Consider the following 21,319-nt stretch of genomic DNA (forward strand, 5'->3'; position numbering starts at 1 on the left):
CAAGCAAATAAACAAACACAATGTCAGCTTGTTTGTCTATTCTTTGTTGCTTCTGTGCTTGTAAGTTGTGTATAACAAGGCTGTAGCTTGGGGAGGGGGCACCATATGATCATGAACTTTCTAGAAAAGACAGAAACGTGTCACCACCACGACAGGGCCATCAGACATTCGGTGATAGCCAACTTGTCCATTGCCATGACAGTGCCAGCAGAGCAGACAAATGGGCAAATGACATCATTCCTGCATCCAGACTCTCAGAACCACACACCACAGAAGTGAATTTCATTTTATGCTAACTCAGAGGAGTCAGCCAGCGTGGACTGAATTTACCGATGAGGCTAGAGAAAGTTCCCATTCAGCTTACTTTGGGAAAAAATGTTGGCAGTGCACATTTTAAATCCAAAGGGGGAAAACCCCTCTGTACAGAAATACCGTCCTCTAGTTGGTAAGGGTGTTGCCAATAGGAACAAGGATTAGCAATTCAGAAAAATGACTTTATGTGTAAACAAGGGTTGAATAACTGAGCAAATAAATGGTAGATAATTAGGACCAGATTTTACATGTTCAGTGGGAGAAGTTGCAAAGAAGTAGAAAAGGGGATTTGAATATGTCCCATGGTGTTGCACTAGAATCAGACATTAACATCTAACGCTTTAATTTTAGATATAAGCATGTGTTTGTAGCACTGTATATACGTTCATTATTAAATTATATCTTCTAAAAGACCTAGAAATAGTGACAATTGTGTGACAGTGAGCACCATCATTTTCCAATCATGGAGACTGATACTTTTTGGGAAACTGGCTAGTTGGAGGACTAGGGTAGTGAAAATGCAAACTCTTTCGACAATAAGCTCATCTTGTCCATGTAAGAAAATAAGGAAGTACTTAAAAAAAGAGAACAATGGGGCTGGTGGAGTGTCACACATATCAAAGGGAAAGAAGAACCAAGAGGAAGAAACTCCCGATGGCCAGAGCTGAGACAATATGAGCCACAAGATAAATAGCTACACGGTCAGGTTATAACACAAACAACAAAATGTCTATGAGCTCATATTGCTAGAACTGAGTGTTAGAATAAAGAGATTTATGAGGAGAAGAGATAAGTCTTACTGGAGAATTCTAAGTAAGCTCCATTTCCTAGAGTGGAGGCCATGCTTAGTCATTCATTCCCAATAGACCCAGAAAATGGAAAGTAGTGCCATGATCCTATAGGGGCCAAGGTTGAAGTAGGTTATGGCCATAGATGAGTTATTGTTGTGTATACCTCAAGCGATGTGAGCAATGTGAAGAAGGCACTTCTCTTCTGTAGTTTTCCTCCCTAATATCCATAATTATCATCCAGTAAAAATGCCTGAGCAGCTCTATCTCTTCACTTGTATCAAGGATGTGAGAAGTGAGACTAGAAATGATTTATAGCCTGGCGGTAGGATGACTAAATGCAATGTGGTCCTTGCAGGGGACATTGAAAGACAGAAAAACATTATGAAAACTGGTGCAATGAGAAAAGAAGCCTGTAGACAACATTTGACATCTGTGATGATAATGCTAGTAATGACAAGTGTACTGTCATTGTGTGACACTGGGAAAGGAAGGGAGGGGGAAAGGAAAGGAGGGAATGTGTAACCCCTGTTCAAATTCTCTATACCTTAAGAGACTTCAAAAGATATTCATCTGCTAGTAAGTAGATTACCTGCTGCCAATTTACTACAGACAAGGTGAGCACATTTCAAATATTTGATATTATTAGATAAAAGTGATTCATCTCTATGCTTAGCAACCCTGTTAACTATTTTACCTGGGAACAACCCAGCAATCTGATGGCACAGAAGATTTTCAAGGTCACTCTCTCATTACAACCTATTGTGAGGAGTCTGCTACTTTGGCAAAACTGTGAGCTGTAATCAACCTCTCTTCTTTATGAACTGATTAGCTTGGGGATTTGTTATAGTAATGGAAAAATAGCATTGTTATTATTATTATTCATCCTGTTTGCATAGTCTGAGCCTACTTCATTTTTGTATAAAATAAAAACCGTGTTGGTGATATTCTGTATTTTCAGAACTGACAGATAGTGCCATGAGTTATAAGAAATAAATGAACATATTATCCTCAACCGAATTATCTGGCAAGCCACAAAAAGTAAGTTGAGGCCACAGGAATCACATAGCACAGAGGTAAGAATATTCAAGGAGTTAAAACAACTCTCACATTTACCTACATGATACAACCAAGGCAGAGACCCTAGACAAATCAAACATAGACTTGGTCATATTAATGGTGATAGAGTGACACTGGCTTGAAATGCACAGACACATATCATGGTAAGATATGTATATATATATATAATATTTGCTATTTTTATCATTTGAAAGTGTACATTCACAATGTTGTGCATCCATCACTAATATGCAGTGGCCGAGGGGAAACCCTGTTTTCAAGGAGCCAGTACTTTCCATCCTTGGTAATTAACTCTTCTGCCTTTCTTGATTTACCTGTTCTGAACATTTCCTTAAATGCATTTATAGTATTTTTTTTGCCAGTCCTGGGCTTGAACTCAGGTCCTGAGCACTGTCCTTGGACTTTCTCAAGGCTAAAGCTCTACCACTTGAGCCTTTGCACCACTTCTGGCTTTTTTTCTGTGTATGTGGTACCGAGGAATCGAACCCGGGTCTCTGTGCATGCTAGGCAAACACTCTACCACTAGGCCAAACTCCCAGCTCCATTTATAATATTTTTAACCAGAGTTTTTTTGTTTTTTTTCTAAATTGTGGCTTTCATCACCGGCCTGGGAAATGTGTTCACATGACATTTTCTTCCTCTCAGTCTACAGGACCAAAATTAAGGGTGGAAGATAAAGAATCATGGCTTTGGCATGTTCCCAGGAGGCTGTAATGTCTGCTGAAGGGTGAGAACATCTAAGCTTGATTTTCTTGTCTTATCTTAATACAGATGATGCACATGGAACATTTATCCTGGGCTCAGCTGGACAATATGACAGAATAATTTATGCTTGACAATCACTGAAGTTGGCTGATTAGGTAACTTCTCCAAAGAACTTCCATATAGTCTTTTCTTGGCATCCACTGGGATTTAGAGGCAGGAATACACATAATACTCAAGTCTGCCAATGCTCAAGTCTTAAGGGGTTCAGTGTTTGCATGAAACCTGTGTTTACCTTCCTGAATACTTCAAATGCTCTCTGGCTGATTGAGAACACCTTTATGTAATGGGAAATAGTAATTATACTGCATCATTTAGAGGGAAACCAATGGCTAAAGTGGCTGCACACAGTACAAATGCAGTTGCAATGTATTACAATATTTTTTTTCAGTGCACAGTTGGTTGAGTTCATGGGTGTGGAATCTGCAAATATGGAGGGCTGACAGTAATTGCTGAGACGTCTTGAAACACTTCTACCAAACTGTTCTTCAAACAGTTTGGACTTCAAAAGTCCAGGGAGATACCTGGACAGCAAATCCTTACCTAACTCCATGGAAAGCTAGACAGACCCACATCCATCTTCCTGGTCATCTAACTAGCTCTACTTTTGGCAGGGAAAGACAATATAGAAGAATCAGGGCTCAACAGAATTTGGGCTTTGAATCAGATCTGGTTTCGTATATGCTTGAACACAAAAGGACATAATAAAGAGCCTAAGCCAACACCTTCCACACTCAGGAGGTTTCTGAGACTGTCTTAACTCCACAGGGAGCCCTGTCACTATCTGAATGTCTGAAGTGCCTTAGTCTGAGTCATCTAGGAGAATGTAAGTTGATGGTTCACGTCCTTGGTTTTAGGAACTACAGGTGATGAATCTCTAAGTCAAGTGGATAGGTTAAGTTCCCTGGGGAGAAAAATAGAGTGACAAGATAAACACAGGATGAGCTTCATAGGACACTGAGAGATGGAACTTTAGGACATCAAACCTCAGTTGTATGATGCAGCCCTTTTACCCTCCCACTAGAGATATTCTGGTATCATCCACTATTTCAGTCTTCTACAATGGATGTTATAACCACCATGTAAGCTTATGACAAATACACAAACCCTGAAACAAGACAAATTCTATCACAACAAAAAGGTTACTCTTGCCCAGAAGTTGGATCCAAATGAACATTTGTGATGTTTCTCCATTGCTCAGCTAAAACTCACCCACAGATCCTGATTTCCTTTCTAGATGTTTATAGGGCTTCAGGCTGTGCATTTTATGGGTGGAGATGATTTTGGAGAAACCCATCCTCACCAAATACACTTTGGTCAAAATGTTAGGGTTTCCTCTAGGATGATTTTACTTTAAAATATTTTGATTTTTAGTTATTTACTACATTGTGGTAGGTATGTGAAGTGTGAAAAGTGGATATGTGGTGTGTGTGAGATGTTGTGGTGTGTGTGGTGTGTCGTGTGGGTGGTATGTGAAGTTTGTGTGTAAGGTGCATGTGATGTGTGGGGCCTGTAATGATCAGAAATGTGAGTGTGTGATGTGTGCATGTGTGTGCATGTGTGTGCATGTGTGTGGTATGTGGGGTATGCAAATGTGGCATGCGTTGTATGTGTTGTGTATGTGTGTGCTATGTGACATATGCATGTACATGTATGGTCATTGGCATGTATGTCTGTAACACGCACATGTGTGATATGTGTTGTGTGTTATGTGTGATGTGTGTGAATGTTCAGTCACACCCACTGCATTTTTTTTCTTTTCTGTTTTTTTAAACCATGAATTTCATTTATTTATTTCTTATTGTGATTAATAGAAGGGTTACATTATATTCACCAGATAAAAGTTGCATAACTTCACAAACATTGATACCTTTCTCATGACATGGTCCCCATTTCCCTCCCACCCTGCCCCTGCATATCTTGATTTCCCCCTTCCATATCCAATTTCAAATAACCAATTAAGCACATATAAAATATATCAGATAACAGGGTGAAATATTGTAACAATATGAGATAACCAAGGGATAGCAGAAGAGATGAGAGATAACATAGCACATTAAGGACAACAATCACTCATTATATGGCTTTTGTTTCCTTATCCTGGAGGTCCTTACATTTAGTGTCATACTATTTGGCCTAATGTCTCTAGATTTTATTCTATTGTAAATCTCTGCTAGGAGAGCCCAAGGTTTCTACTGATTATGACAAATGAGGGAGACTATTGGGCCTATGTTCCTTTGAGTCTGGCTTACTTCACTTAATATGATTTTTTTCTAAGTCTTTTCATTTCCTTACAAATGGGGCAATGTTGTTCTTTCTGACAGCAGCATAGAATTCTATTGTGTATAAATACCACCTCTTTTTGATCCACTCATCAACTGAGGGACATCTGGGTTGGTTCCATGTCTTTGCTATGGTGCTGCAATGAACATCATTATGCCAGTGTATTTAGTATGCCCTCGTTTCTGGACTATTGGGTAAATGCCAAGTAGTGGAATTGCTGGGTCATAGGGGAGTTCTATGTTTAGTCTTTTGAGGAACTGCCATATTGCTTTCCATAGTGGTTGAATGAGTTTGCACTCCCACCAACAGTGTAGTAGTGATCCCTCCTGGCCACATCCCCTCCAGCATCTGTTGTTATTAGTTTTCTTGATCCTGGCCATTTTAACTGGAGTGAGGTGGAATCTTAGAGTTGTTTTGATTTGCATTTCTTTTATGACCAGAGATGTTGAGCATTTCTTCATGTGTCTATAGGCCATTTTTATTTCTTCTTCAGAGAAGACTCTCTTTAAGTCTTTGGCCCATCTTTTAATGGGATGGTTGTTACTTTGGAGATTAGTTTTGGAGTGATTCAAGTTTTTGAGCTGTAGATATAATTTAGATATGAGGCCTTTATCCCTTGTATGGTTAGTGAAGATCTTCTCCCATTCTGTAGGCTTCCTAATTAATTTACTAGCTATGTCCTTTGCCTTACAGAAGCACTGCAGTTTAATGCAGTCCCATTTATCCACCCTTTCTGTGATTTTTTGTGATTCTTGGTCCTTATTAAGAAAGTTTCGACCAGTGCCAAGGAGGCCTAGTGTATCTCCTATTCCTTCTTGTAAAGTTTTCAGTGTGTCGGCTTTTACCTGGAGGTCTTTGATTCATTTGGAGTTAATTTTAGTGCAGGGTGACAAAGAAGGATCCAACTTTAGTTTTCTGCAGGTGCTTAACAAGTTCTGCCAGCACCACTTAATAAAGCTAAAGCCATTCCCTCTAAAATCAGGAATGAGACAAGGATGCCCACTCTCTCTGCTCCTCTTTAACATAGTATTAGAATTCCTAGCCAGAGCAATAAGGCAAGAAGCAAGCATAAAGGGGATTCAAATAGAGAAAGAGGAAGTGAAACTTTCCCTCTTCCCAGATGACATAAACCCTATAGACTCCACTCCCAAGCTCCTTGAGCTGATTCAAAACTTTGGAAAGGTAGCAGGGTATAAAATTAACCCTCAAAAGTCAACTGCCTTCCTCTATGCCAACAGTGAGAGGAACGAGGCAACAATCAGGAAAGCAACTCCTTTTGCAATAGCCTCGAAGAAAATAAAGTACCTAGAAATTATCTTAACTAAGAATGTGAAGGACCTTTTTGATGAAAACTTTAAAACCCTGAAAAAGGAAATTAAAGCAGAACTGAGGAAATGGAAAAACCTCCCATGCTCCTGGATTGGAAGAATCAACATCGTGAAAATGACAATCTTGCCAAGGGCTATCTACAAATTCAACTCAATAACCATCAATATCCCAAAGTCATTCTTTAAAGAAATAGAAGAGGCAATCCAAAATTTCATATGGAATAATAAAAGATCCTGTATAGCAAAACACTTCTTAGCAGAAAGAACAGCGCAGGAGGAATTTCAATACCAAACTTTAGACTCTATTACAGAGCTATAATAATCTTTTTTTTCTTTTTTAAAAAAATCTTTGTCAGTCTTGGGGGCTTGAACTCAGGGCCTGGCCACTAGCCTTGGATACTTTTTCTTCAAGGCTAACACTCTGCCACTTGAGCCACATAGGCACTTCTGGCTTTTTCTTTGTATGTGGTACCAAGGAATCAAACCCAGGACCTTGTGCCTGCTAAGCAAGCACTCAACCACTAGGCTATGCTCCCAGCCCCACTGCAATTTTTCTACTCACCCTTCATATTCCTACTTATTCTTCTCTCTTCATGACTTTTTTATTGATAATTATTTTTTCTCTGCTAGTATCTTCATGAACCTGCTCCATTTTATTCTCATATGTAAGCCTGTCATGTTATTACAATTCATATTTTTTAGTCCAAGATAAATTGTTCAGTGGCTGAACTCTGCTTAACTTCTTGAAAGGAAAATGTCTGCGTGGCATGACTTTTTCCATTGCTCAGTCCAACTATGTATTACCAGAATCAGAAAACTTCTCATTGGAGCAGGCTTGCAATGGTCCTTTCCTAACAAAGCTGCACAGGATACAACTTGGAGCCAGTTAATAGAGGTAGATGGTGCTTTGAGCTGGGTCTTCCCTAAGAAAGTACTGTCTCTGCTGGAATCCCAGTGGCGTTCTTGTTAGCCGGCAGAAAGCAGTTTTCCGGGAATCATTCTAAGGATTCTGAGTCCCTTGGTGTCACGTAGCTATTGCATCTAAGGTCAGCAGTAGTTTGTAAGCATATGTTTAACATTCCAGCCACCATTTATCTTCCTCAGGCTGGCAGGCTCCAATGGTGAGAACAGAATTGTCGGGTGACCTTTCAAATGTATAATTTAGGTTGAGGAAAAATCGCAATAATGAGTCTGGATTCTAAAGCATACATATTAAAGACAGCTATTTATAAACAAACAATAAAACCAATGAATATGAGATTTTTTTTAAGCAGAAGGAAATCACAAACAATGTTATAGTATAGTACTTTTATTTATTAGAAGTTCAAGCTCAGACTCTTAACTGTGTTTACTTCTCATCATTTGTGCAATGCAAGGGCCTGAGCTCAGGGCCTGGGTGCTGTCTCTTGGCTCTTTCACTCAAGGTTAGTGCTCTACCACTTGGGTTGCAGCTCTACTTCCAGATTTGAGGTGGTTAATTGGAAATAGGGAGTCTCATGGTCTTTCCTCCCTGGGCTGACTTTGAACTGTGATCCTCAAATCTCAGCTTCCTGAGTAGCTAGGATTACAGGCATAATCCATGTTGTATTTTAATGTGTAGCTCAAACTGGCATTCTTTGGTCATTCAGTAAATATTTGTGATTTCTTCCTGGGTGTGGGGACACATGCCTTTAATCCTTGCACTTGGGAGGAAGATTTCTAACAGAAGCCGAACTAGGCTACAAAGTGAGAGATTGTCTCAAAAACCAAACTAAACCATATATACATTGTAAACAAATGAAGAAGAGGAGACTCTTGGTGGCTGGTGGTAATAGGACATATCTGAAGTACCGAGTCAGTAGGGCTTGGCTATGAAAACCATGAGACAGTTGCCAATGAATGCCCAGAGGCATCTCTCCCCAAAGCAGCCCTGTGATTGTCACAGACAAGCACAGCTGTCATGTTTCATTCTGAGTATGGAAATCATCGGGTACAATTCAAAAGAACAACAGATTATAGCTCTTGCCAGAACCCTGGGTACACATGAATTGGGAATTGCCCCACTCTTAACGATGGCTGGTGTTGGTTAAGTGGATCTGGATCTGTCCTGTGCTGAGGCTGTCATTTTGTTGAATGCCTCAGGCTCCCCATTCGGTGTAGTCAATAGCTCCTTGCTTCTCATACAGCCCTGAGCCTGGGTTTGCCTCTGTTTAAGGAGCCAGCAGCTTGATTTCATAAGCGACACTCACCTGGTCACCCTCATGGTCTACAGCTATGACCTGCATGTGCTTGGGGGTAGGATTTTACACTCTACACATCTTCATTTTGGTACAAGACAATGAGGTTATCAGTCTGGGTTTTTGCAATGAAAATGAGTTCATGCCAGGTTGCTTGAGCAAAGTGAAGGATCTCAGATGGCATGGCAGTTCTGCCTGCTAATGGGATGTGGTACTATTTGACATGAACGCAGACAATTCTGAAGTAAGTGTTAACACCCCGTGGATACTTCGAGTAATTTCTGATGATTTCTAAGTTCATTTGGGGGGTGTGGGGAAACTCTTGTTTCTTTAGAGTTTTCCTTGGACTTGTAGGCTGTTTTTGTAGGGCATTTAAACCTCTTTTTTTTCTTCCTTTTCTGGTTTGTGTTTAACCTATGTATATTCCTGGCCATTAGCATCCTGGCTAACAGGTAGGAAAACCAGTCTGGGGGGAAAAGAATACTTTATGGACACTTTTTCTGGGAATATTGCTTTTATTGGTTTGTTTATACCAGTCCTGGGACTTGAACTCTGGGCCTGAGCTCTGTCCCAGAACTCTCTTTTGCTCAAGGCAAGAATTCTGCCACTTAAGCTGCAGTGCCACTTCTGGCTTTTTGAATAGATTATTGGAGATTAGAGTCTGACGGTGTTTCTTGCCCTGGCTGGCTGCACCCAGCAGGTACTGCTTGAATTTAGTACTTGCTAGACAAGCACCTTATCATTTTAGCCCCACCTCTAGTCCTTTCTAGTTTTTAGTTTTCTGAAAAGAAAAAGATATGGTCCTATACCTTTTTGTCCAATCTATCTTCAGACAATTTATCCCTCTTGCCTTTACATACCTGGGATTTTTAGGCATATACCACCATAAATAGATTGTTCTTTAACATAGGGTCTCGCTAACTTTTCTTCCCCCATGTTGGTCTCAAACTTCAATCCTTTCATCTCTGTCTCTCAAGTAGTTAAAATTACAGGTGTGGGTAATCATATCCAGGCTATTATTGTGAAGGTTCATCTTGTGAAAGATTTCAAGGAGGAGATGTTAAAATGACTGGTGATGGAGGGACAACGGTGAATAAATGCTGTAGTGATTGTTATGGGGTCAAGAGGAAGGGATCCACACCCCTCCAGGTGGGGATTCCACGTCCCACCAGAGTCCACCACACAGAGACAGCCTCATATACAAAGGTGAATTTATTGGGGAAGTAGATGGAGAACTGACCGGCCAGGGACACAGTGCAGACTCGGGAGCGGACACTGTGACCTGGAGCAGTGCTCACGCAGGGTTTTTAAGGGCAAAACCCATGCGGTCCAACCTGGCTGGATACAGGTGGTTGATGGGATTGTTACATACACAGAAGGGTCACATAGCCAGCTGCAGCCACACGCAGGTAGCCAATAGGGTTACATCCTAGTGTTTGAATTTACCTATCACCTTAGTTGGAATTGGTGCGCAAATTGGAAAGGTCTCCACACAAAGCCGACCCCCTCCCCACCAAAGCGGACATCCCTCCTCATGGGGGTGGGGAGAAGGTCAAGGTTGCCCCTCCCTAGAAGGGCAAAGGCGACAGGGCTGTACCAGATATCCCTTCTCATGGGGGGGGGGTTGGGGAGGTCAAGGGTGTCTGGGCTGTACCATTGTCAACCTTCCAGAATGGGGTGGGGAACTCTTAGGGCATTCAGGATGGCGCCAGTTCCTGCTCCCCTTCACATGATATTCACCAGACACAATGTTGAAAATGAAACAACTTGGGGAGGGAGGTCTGGAGGGAAAACTGGGAGAAAATGAGGAACAGGTGACATTGTTTAAAAAGACTTACTCATTATCTGACTGTACATTACCTTTACAATAACGATAAAATATACTAATAAAGTAAAATGAGGTTTGAGGGTTTAGTGGACTTAAACTGGTTATAACTTTCTATGCCTTGCTAGGAACAAAAATCATTTGGTTTCTGATATCCAGTGACAAGTAATTCGTTTTCAGATTCTCATAGTTTGTTTTGTAGATATTTGGGCTGAGAGCAAATCTTATCCTTTATGTTTGCATGCAAGTGTGTGTGTGTGTGTGTGTGTGTGTGTGTGTGTGTGTGCGAGAGAGAGAGAGAGAGAGAGAGAGAGAGAGAGAGAGAGAGAGAGAGAGAGAGAGAGAGAGAGAGAGAGGGAGGAGAGTGTCTTGAGGCTTGAACTCAGGGCAAGGGTGCTATCCCTGAGTTTTTTTGCTCAAGGCTAGCTCTCTTCCACTTGAGACACATCTCTACCTACACCATTTTTTGCAGTTAATTGGGGAAAGGAGTCTTACAAATTTTCCTGGCTAGGTTGACCTCAAACCATGGCCCTCAGATCTCAGCCTTCTGAGGAGCTCGGTTTACAGATGTGAATCACCAGCACTCAGCATCCTTTGTGTTTTAAAACACTGTTCGTTGTAATTAACTGCACATAAAAGAGCAGGATGTGCTTTTTACCTATTTTTTTGTATGTTTTTACCTATTAAGAAATTAGTTTTAATGAGTTAGGCATAGTAGGTCATGGTTGTAATCCCAGCTAACCAACATGCTGAAAAGAGGCCAGCTCAAGCAATAAAATGCTGGGCCTGTATTCCTCACCTGTCTTCCTAATTACAAAAGAAATGTCAATAGGATCCTTGTTCAGGTTGACTTGTGAATAAATATAAGCCCCTGTTCCAAATTAATGGAATTTAAAGGGCTAGCATCCTAGCTTGCGTGTTAGAGTGCTTGCTGAGGCCTTGAGTTCAATCTTCGGAACCACCGTCAATTAACAGCAAAATTAGTACAATGTGATTTTTATTTCCCCTGAAACAAAAATATGATGACATTTCTGAAAATCAAAGTTCTCACTTTTTTCTTTTCCAAGACAAATTATGTTTAGAAATAGGTAGTGTCTAAACACACACACACACACACACACACACACACACACACACTGTCATTTTGAAGTGAAAGCTGGAGATATTTGGAAATCAAGAACTTTGCTGTATTCGGAGAGTATGAGCTTTTAGAAACGTCTTGAGAATGTTTTGAAATGCTGAACCTACTTGACTTAGAAAATTCAGGGACTAAATTTGTGTTTGGGTATCACCCTTCCCTTTCTATATTGGGGACAGTGGGAGAGGACCAGCCTCCCTCCTGAATCTGTGGGAGTCAGGCAGGCACCAAGCTTAGTTTCCATAGCCCCAGGACAAGGCAAGTGAGAGCACTGTGCCTCTGCATGTGCCCCAGAATGCAGTGTGGAAAATCAGATGTTGCCCTGTCCTCGTCCACTCAGGAATATATATGCCCTCAGGGAACATTGTCTGCCTTGGAGACTAAGCCCCAAGAGACTATTTAAAATGCCTAAAATAACCCACATATCAGTGATGCCTCTAATCCTAGCTACTCATGAAGCTAGATCTGAAGATCTAAGGTTCACAACCAGCCTGGGCAGGAAAGTCCATGGTATTTTTATCTCCAATTAACTAGCAAAAAGCCAGAAGTGATCACGTGATTCGCCGCCCTCGAGTGGGAATTGCTGAGATGGTACCTAAACCCTAAATTTAATCTCCAGTACATACACACAGACACACACAGACACACAGACACAACAGAACCTTAAAATATACCCACAAAGTCACATGCAATAAAGATAATGTGAGTGTGAACTCTTCTCTCACGTGTTTCCCTGTCCTTGCACACTACTTGGGGTTTTTCATGGGTATATAGTGAGTCTTTCCAATCTATGTTAAGAATTTGGGTTATCATATACTACCTTGTATTATAGAAGTGGCCAAGAATCCCCTAAAGGTCTGAAGTGAACATGATTCTCCCACATCCAGGGTTTTACCTGGGGGAAAGGTAAATCAGTATAGTTTGGTTGTAGTTTTGAAGTCCCAGCAGGATTGGGTATAAATGTTTTGTGACACTCTGGGCCAGGTCTGCTATTAGGCACTGGACTGAGACCCAATGTGGGTTGTTTCTATTTCAGTTTGAGCCAGCTCTTGCATTTGTCAAAGAGAAAACTATTCATATTTTTTCATGACTGCTAGCAGTAGAGAACAGATCCTGAGAGTTTTAAGGCTGGAGATCTAAGAGCCTATGTGAGAGCCAGCTAGACGCCCAGTCAGGAAAAACTCACTCTCTGCCAATCTAGGTTTATTTTTTATCTGTGTTTTATTTTAATTTGCTTAATGGACTTTAGCTAAAGATTTCCCCCAAGGTCTGAGGAAAGTCAAGTCTAATAACGCTCCCATGACTTAACTTAGCAAAGTTCAGCCTGCCTGCCTGCCTTCCCCCTCCCTCCCTCCCTCCCTCCCTCCCTCCCTCCCTTCCTTCCCTCCTTCCTTCCTCTCCACTTTCCTCTCTTTCTCTTTAATTTTTAAATTTTCTTTTTAGTTCCTTCCCCCTCCCCCCCCCGGGGGGTTTGAACTCAGGGTCTAGGCACTGTCCTTGAACAGTTTGCTCTATCACTTTGGACTGCAGTGTCACTTCCAGTTTTTCAGGTGGTTAATTGGAGATAAGAGTCTTTCAGACTTTCCATGGAGGATGGCTTCAAACTGCTATCTTGAGTAGCTAGGATTACAAAGAATGAAAAAGAAAGGAAAGAAAGAAAGGAAGGAAGGAAGAAAGACAGAAAGAAAGAAAGAAAAGAAGGGAGATAGGAAGAAAGAAAGAAAGAAAAAGAAAGAGAGGAAGAGAGGGAGGGAAAAGGGGCAAAGAGAGGGACAGGGAGTAGGGAGGGATGGGAGAGAGGGAAAGAAGGGGGGAGAGAGAGGGTGAGAGAATGGTCACATCACATGGCTATCAAGACACTTCCAACTTACCTTGCCCTGCTTGTTTCTGCCAGCTAAAGAAGCTGAAACTCCGCTGCTTCCATTCACTCTAGTGTCTCAGTGGATTATAAATGAGACTCTGAGGTGTCTGCTTCCATCAGAAGTTAGTGTTGTCATTGCCAATTAAATACTAAGAAGAAAATCAGAAGCAAATTTTGTGAAACTGGAAATGCACTTGTCATCCTCATTCTTAAAGAGGGGTTTCACTCTCTGGAAGACGGACATCTCAAATCTGACATTTCTTTACTGCTGATTTTGAATTTCAAAGAGGAACTCAAATCCATTTGCCTTCCAAATAGAACATTTCTGCCCCAAACATCCAAGAGTCTCCATTCCTTACGTTTCTCAGAAAACATGCTTTGCTTTTCTTCATATTTCCTGTAAAACTGGTAGATTGTACCCTAGCTCCAAGGAGTTTGTAAGAAGCTTAAAATTATTTTTTAAATCTCATTTTCTTGCAAATGTTTCCCAATCGTTTCTGGTGGAACTGGATATTTTGAAATATCCCTTTGAATACAAAGTACATTGTTAATTTCTATTGCTCTCTAGAGGAGAGGACTAATGAACTGGCCATCGTGTTCGTGCCCACTAGAATAGAAAGAGCAGTAACATCATGTTCTTTTCCCTACACTAGGTGTCCTTAAATTTGGAGGACATTCATTCATTCTTTTTTCTTTCTTTGTTCTTGTGGGGCTTGAACTCTGGGTCCAGGTGCTGTTCCTGAGCTCTTCACCTCAAGGCTCAAGGCTAGTTCTCTACTACTTTGAGCCACAGCACCACTTCTGGTTTTCTGGTGGTTAATTGGAGATGAGTCTCATGGACTTTAATGCCCGGGGTGGCTTTGAACCTAAAATCCTCAGATCTCAGCTTCCTGAGTAGCTAGGATTCCAGGCCTGAGCCGCCGTACCTAGCCACGTTCATCATTTCTAAGAATCAGAGAAAGAATGCATTTAGGAAAGACTATATATTCAGCTTTCTGAATGTTGAATCAGCTGCCACTTCCTGGAGGTGTTTCTTCCACAGGTGGTTTCTGCCATATTGGCTTCCAGTGGCTTCATAGCATCCTTGCTCCTTCTGCTTTCATGTTCTGCTCTAGGATCCTGTGAACTTTGGTGTTGTTCAAACTAATTTGAGTGCTCTGCTCCAAGGTCTGCTCTCTGTTCTCCATGATCAAGTTGGCACTATTTTCCTCGACTAAGTCCTTTCCAAATAAGGTGTCTACATTGTAAAATAAGACCTGTGCGCTTTAAACGTAAAGGGAAAATGGTATTGAGAATTACAGGCCTGCACTGAAGTGGGAGAGATTTTGATTATAAAAGAAATCAAATTGCTTTACATAAAGAAAGGAAAATATCCAAGGACAGGTCTGATGGTTAAGACCAACACTGAAATCAAATTTTCCTTCATCTTGATTGGAATCCAGACTAACTGTTTATCCTAGCTGATTTGCGCAGTGGGTTGAGTATTAACAGCATGGTACAGTGGTCAAAGCAGATGCAGTAAGCCCAGCACTTGTGGACAAACATCCCCTTGAAGTGAATTTTTCCTATTTTTTTTTTTGGCCAGTCCTGGGCTTGAACTCAGGGCCTGAGCACTGTCCTTAGGCTTTCTCAAGGCTGAAGCACTACCACTTGAGCCACAGCACCACTTCTGGCTTTTTTTTTTTCTATGTATGTGGTACCAAGGAATTGAACCCGGGTCTCTGTGCATACTAGGCAAGCACTCTACCACTAGGCCAAACCCCTGGCCCAATTTTTCCTATTTTTATAGACCAACATTTTCAACTTTCTGTTTTACAGGGTGACCTCTGTTGTTTTCAGTACAGAAGTAGAAGCTTCATGCCCAGCAGTGTCTAAATGGTCACACATGATAGCAAGAGATTTGGGAGCAGTGGAGAAAGAAAGATGGTCACCAACAGACATTTCTTTCTATCCCTGATTCTTGTTCTCCCTAATGTAATTTTTGTACCAGCTTTGTACAGAGACTGATTAGCAAGAAAGCCCTATTTAAAAAGTGGTATTAAAGCAGTTTGGAACAAAAAAGGATAAACCCATGAAATTATTATTTTCAAGTGTCATTAAGGAGACCGTGACTGTGCAGGTCATACAGAAAGTTCTAGAAAATTGTAGAATTTTTCATTCTGATTAAGGAAGTTTGGAAGATATTTCTTTTAGAAGTCAATAGAGAGGTCCCTCAGCCCTGAATTTCTCATTCCTTAAATGGCTCTCAAACTCTCCTACTTTATTTTATAAAAAAGAAAAAAATGTATTTTCTGGCACCTGTTATAAATCTCATTGTATGTAACTGAAGTTGAAAGGCTTCTTTTGTGGGAAATCTGTGAGTTTCCTGTTGTCTTGGTGTTTGTGAGGAAGAACTTTGTAGTATTCCCAGGCAGAAAGTCACAATTTGCATTTTGGAAATATAAACAAAATGATAATGGAGCCCAGGACTAGAGAACAAAATCAACACACACACACACACACACACACACACACACACACACACACACACACACACAGAAGGGAGTCAGGCTACATATTACACTTGGATTAATTCAACCATTTCTAATCCTTGATCGGGCCTTTGGAAATGGATTACTTGAGAGGCTGCAAGTCCTTGCCTTTCACCAGTGGATTGTATTTACTGTGCACTGCTGGTTGTGTTAAATAGAGCAAGGCAAACAGCTTCATCTCCTTCACTGCTCTGGAGATAACATGTTTCCTTCCATCAAACTACCTTGTATAACTTTGTGGGCTAAGAGAGGAACAAGAAAACTCACTGCAGTTGGAAAACCAGGCAACCACGTGTGCATCTTGTATCTAGAAGTGATGGCTTTGTTCTAATTAAGCTGCTTGTGCATATATCAATAGAAGCAAGGACAAGAACTATTTTATTTTTGGGGTGATGTACAGAGGGGTTACAGTTACATTGATTAGGTAGTGGGTACATTGCTTCTTTAACATTGTTACCCCTTCCCATGTGTGTCTCCCACTTTCCTTCCCCCATCCTCTCGCACTTATCTTGTTTTTCCCTTACTTGCCAATTTTCAAATACAGCAAACCAACATATATACAATAGAGCAAGTACCAACGTCAGATACAGTAACAACATGAGATAAACCTTAAGGGGAAAAGAAGAAAAGAGAAATATCACATTAAGGACAACAATCACAAAGATAAACTCCTTATTTCCATATCCTGGAGTTCATTTCGCTAGCCTCATCCTACGTGGACATACGTATGTAGCTTTTGAGCTATTGTGATCCTCTGTTAGGAGAAGCCTAAACATATCCTAATTGTTACAAATGAGGGAAACCATCAAGCCTATGTTTCTTTGGGTCTGGCTGACTTCACTTAATCTTGGGTATTTTCTTAAGAATCATATAAGAACTGAGTGCTCTTGACTCACACCTGAGATTTAAGGAACACAGTTCAAAGCCAGCCTAGGCAGGAAACTCCATAAAACTCTTATCTCAATTAAACACCAAAAAGGTTGGAAGTAGAGTTGTGGCTCAAGTGATAAAGCTCTAGCTTTGAGCACCATAGCTCGGGGACAGCACCCAGACCCTTGAGTTCAAGCAACTTTGTTGTACAACTATTTAAAGATTGAACATAAATAAATAAAAACAGAATCTTCTTGGTGTCATTTCTTGATTCTGCAACTCACGTTGGTTAGTGAGAAGCTGACCCAAGGAAGGAGCTAGAAGAGCTAACTCTCCACCACACAAGTTGTCTGGCCTGTGTCTTGACATCCATCTCTCTGGTAGGGGCTGGTATCCCCCATCCTGACCCTGACCCAGTACACTGTGGTCTATCAACTTCAGGATGTCTTAGTCACCTTTGAACCACAACACAACTTACTGTCCCTCTCTGGGAACTGCTCTGGGAGCTCCTGGCTGCTAGACACCCTAAGTAGGCCTCTGCTCCTGCGAGGAACCCCTCTTCCTGAGCCTGTTATTAGGGAGCCCTTCAGTGAAGGTCATTCTGCAGAAAAGCCCAGAACTGAGAACAGAATCCAGTCCACAGGGGAGACTGAAGACCAATGTCACAAAGGCAGGGTGCTAGGAGATGGATAGACACCAGAGACAGAACTCCAGAGGCAGCAAGGCTGAGATGGGAGCACATGGGGTTTCTTCAGTGTCTGAATGATAAGGAGATAAAGATCCAGGGGTCATGGTTGGTCTGTCTGTCTCTCCTGTTGCTATGTTTTTTTTTCCTTTGTCCCTTCCATTTCTGTGGCTTTTGCTCAGGACAGTCAGTTACTATTCAGTATCTTGGCTAAGTCTTGGATAACTGCTGCAGTAAGGTTAGATCTTACAAAGAGGAGAGGCCCCAAAGCTGAGAAGGGTGCATGTGTGGGTGTCTCGGGACCATTCTTAGAAACTCTTCCATGCACTTCCATCTCCAGCTTCTTGAAGATAGCCTGGAGCCATCTCAGATGCTATTCTTTGTCTTCTTCTCATGTTCTTCTTCCATCTTCATCTTTTTCTTCATTTCTGAAATGTTTATGTCTTTCTGTTTTGTGATGGTGGGGATTCTTCCTGCCTGGAAACACAGAGGCGGAAAAGAAAAGGTTGTGGCAACTGGGGGTGTGGGTTAAAAATGAGGGTGTCACAAGAATGGGAGTTCCATACAGCAGACACCTTGAGCAGCTCAACAAGGAGTGAATAAGTTGAATGTCTGAGAAGCATCAGATGGGAGGCCCAGAGGCAGGTGGACTGGGCTAGGCTGGGCTGGTTGGAGAGGAAGGACAGTGCATGGTGGCAAGTTTTCCAGCAATGCCTGCACATGGCATCCAGAAAGAGGAAATTAGGGCAGCCCTCTGGGGCTTCCAGCTCCCTTCTGGAGCCACCATATCTTGAAAGGGTCAGTGGCAGAAATGGGGTCAGCGGACAGTGTGTGGTGAGTTGTCCTGGACCTACCACGGCTTCTGATGACATTGCCTTTGCTCTCTTCCCTTGCTAATTTTTTTTTGCTAAGTTTGCCAAATAAACAGGTTTAAAAACATTGTATCCTAGGTAAGATTTCCTGGTAGGAAATCTTCATATTTGGCAAAACTAGCCACAAGCAAAAATTGAGGACAGCTCTCGTATGGAAGCTCTTGTTTATTGGTACTCAGATTAAGGTACTGGAGAGGGATCTGAGGGAGAAGGGTAGAAGAAGGCAGAAAAGTCCACAAGACTCCATTTCTGAAAAAAACCAGCAAACAAAGCAGGGGTAGGGGCGTGATTCAAGTGGTAGTGCATCAGCTGAGCAAGGAAGCCAAACAATGTAAGGTTTTAGAATATATATATATATATATGCCAATATACATATATCTTAGAAAAATATAGTAGTGTAAATATTAGAAATAATAGAAATTTTGCACCTATTCTACATTCTTCTCAGCAGTGTGTGAATCTATGTTTTTCTTAATCTGACTATTAATGTTAATTTAAATCTCTATCCATTTGGCGCCTGCGCAGCCAAAGGACCCTAACGGAAGCCCTTGGCGCTCGGCGGACCGTGCAGGCTGTGGGACTCGAGTGGCAAGCGGAGTGCGGGGACCAGGGTTTATTTATCCAGAACAACAACCAAAAAAAACCCCTCAATATTAATGCCAATCAAGGTACTATGAAATAAGAGGTGGCACAATAGAAGTGGGCCTAACTGAAGATTATACTTTACATTGGAAGTAGAACCTGGTTGGAGACAAACTGTACTTTAAGTTTTGATGGCAGAAAAAAGGCAGATCTACAGTGTAAAGGAAGCAATGGAGCAACTCACAGGGACTGATGGACAGAAATGGGCCCATGTGGGCCCAGAAGAACGAATGTTAGCAGCTGCGACAGCTTTTACCCCTATCTGTGCAGGACAGGGTGAGGGAGATATTAAGAGAGAAGCTCAGTCTGCCCAGTATGGTCCTTCCAGTAAAGCTGGGGTAACCTCAGTTAAGAGACCTGCTTTTCCTGGCCAACCGCAGGACCAACACACAGAAAGTCAGGTCACTTCAGACACAGTCTCAGAGGCCACCCCAAAGCTCCGAAAGGCAGCCATGAAGAGAAAGGTGCTACTTAGAAAACCAGGAGGGGAGGTCCAAGGGACAGATGAGTCCATTGTCAGTGAATCACAAAGTGATTCTGTGCCAGGCAGGTGCATAGACAGTGATCTGGATCGCTGGGACTTAAGACAAAAGTTGATGAATCTGCAGTTTCAGGAAGACAGGGAATCTGAAGATAGTACTTCACAAAAACTTAATCTACCAGATGAGTATGAAGGAATTTCCCAGGAACAGCTCATGTGCTATTTACAAAGAGTGGGAATGAGCCCTCCAGCTTATGAACAAGACCTGATTGCTGCCAGCAGACCTAAGTCTTTTATTCTCCCAAAGCTGGACCAGTTAAGCCGAAACCGGGGCAAGATAGACCGTGTAGCTCGATATTCTGAGTACAAAAGGGACTGGGACTCAATGCGGTTACCTGGGAAAGACCATAGGAAGGAGCTTCGCTGGGGTGTCCGAGAACAGATGCTTTCCCGAGCAAAATCGCAATCCAAGCCTCAACATGCATACGTTCCAAACAATTACTTAGTACCAACTGAGAAGAAAAGATCTGCACTTCGTTGGGGTGTGCGTTGTGATCTTGCAAAAGGTGTTATGCCCAGGAAACTTCCCTTCCCTCTTTCTCCTTCTTAAGTCTTTACCTGTCTCTGTCCACAGGATTGACTGGAATAGCCTGGTTCTTAATATCTCTTCAATTGAAACAAAACCACAGAAATATATATATATATATATATATATGTATACATATATAGGCTTCATCCACCATTGGCCTTTCTTAGCTGTATTATCACATAGATACGCGACACCATTTGTGAATTTCCATCCTCACATGCAACAATTGCAAGAGAATCATGCCAGAGAAAGAAAAGCTTCCCTGGCATTTGTATTTTGTCTAGTTCATAAGTACAATTTCTGTTGATAACCTTTATGTCATGGGCCAATGAGAACTGGGTTTCAACGTGTTTTTACGGTTGGTGGGCAGTAAGCTCATCCATTAAAGAGTTTTGCAAGTTAAAAGAAAATGCCTGTCAATTGAAGAATGTTGGGTTTTTTTTTGATTCCTGAGATTTTCTGTGGGCTTATTGTTTGTGTGCGCCTTATGCACTGCGTAGACACCTCCTCCTTCCATTTCACTGTGTGCTGTAGATACAGATGGGAACAGATGCTTATTTCACACCCGTTGATCTTTTCTTCTATGGCTTCTATTTCTGTCATGTTCCAGAAGGCCCAACTTCTCATAAAACAACTATATAGGTCATTAGCTACATTTTCTTCTTTTATGGTTTTATGTTGAGCATTTCTATTTTAGTCTATCTGCAGTTTCTTCTGTTATAAGTCATAAAGTTAATCTCTAACTTCGTATGTGTGGGAAAGGGGTTGTTCATTACACGGTGCTAGGCTCAAGGCCCTTTATAGGCTAGACCAGCACTCTGCAACTGAGCTACTATCCAGCCTTAAGCTTGGGATTTTCCAAGTCGTTGACCATGCATAATTTAGTTCTCTATGCCCAATACATGTCTACCATACATATACAAGTTAGTAAAAATCTATCTGGTCCTCTATTAGACTTATTACCTTTATTACATAATAATGTTGAACTTTGGGGGCCTTCTAAGTATTCTATCCCAGTCTGAAGCAAGTGATGTATTTGTTTCATTTCTTTAACAC

At 41.5% G+C, this 21,319-nt stretch overlaps 1 protein-coding gene and 1 long non-coding RNA gene across 3 annotated transcripts in view; both read left to right on the forward strand.

The window, feature by feature from the left end:
• Positions 1-1,549: 1,549 nt before the first annotated feature.
• The window catches only part of LOC150046046 (uncharacterized), a 39,432-nt gene continuing 19,662 nt past the window's right edge, over positions 1,550-21,319 (forward strand). Inside the window, exons 1-4 of one of the 2 annotated variants that reach the window (XR_016532671.1) lie at positions 1,550-1,717; positions 2,062-2,176; positions 2,826-2,907; positions 3,334-3,415. This is a non-coding gene — a long non-coding RNA (uncharacterized LOC150046046). Of the gene's footprint in view, positions 1,718-2,061; positions 2,177-2,825; positions 2,908-3,333; positions 3,416-21,319 lie in introns of those variants that run through there. The other variant, XR_016532672.1, reaches the window with a different exon arrangement.
• On the forward strand, positions 19,213-20,572 carry LOC150046047 (centriolar and ciliogenesis-associated protein HYLS1-like). Its single transcript, XM_090318690.1, has one exon. The coding sequence runs from the start codon at positions 19,325-19,327 to the stop codon at positions 20,282-20,284; it is 960 nt and encodes a 319-aa protein (XP_090174816.1). The 5' UTR covers positions 19,213-19,324; the 3' UTR covers positions 20,285-20,572.

This window comes from Megascapheus bottae, chromosome 26 (genome assembly GCF_031878675.1).
Source record: "Megascapheus bottae isolate mThoBot1 chromosome 26, mThoBot2.hap1, whole genome shotgun sequence".
Lineage (NCBI taxonomy): Eukaryota > Metazoa > Chordata > Mammalia > Rodentia > Geomyidae > Megascapheus > Megascapheus bottae.

Excerpts from the sequence above, each read along its gene's own strand:
- LOC150046047 (XM_090318690.1), top strand. The coding sequence starts at position 19,325 with ATGGCAGAAAAAAGGCAGATCTACAGTGTAAAGGAAGCAATGGAGCAA.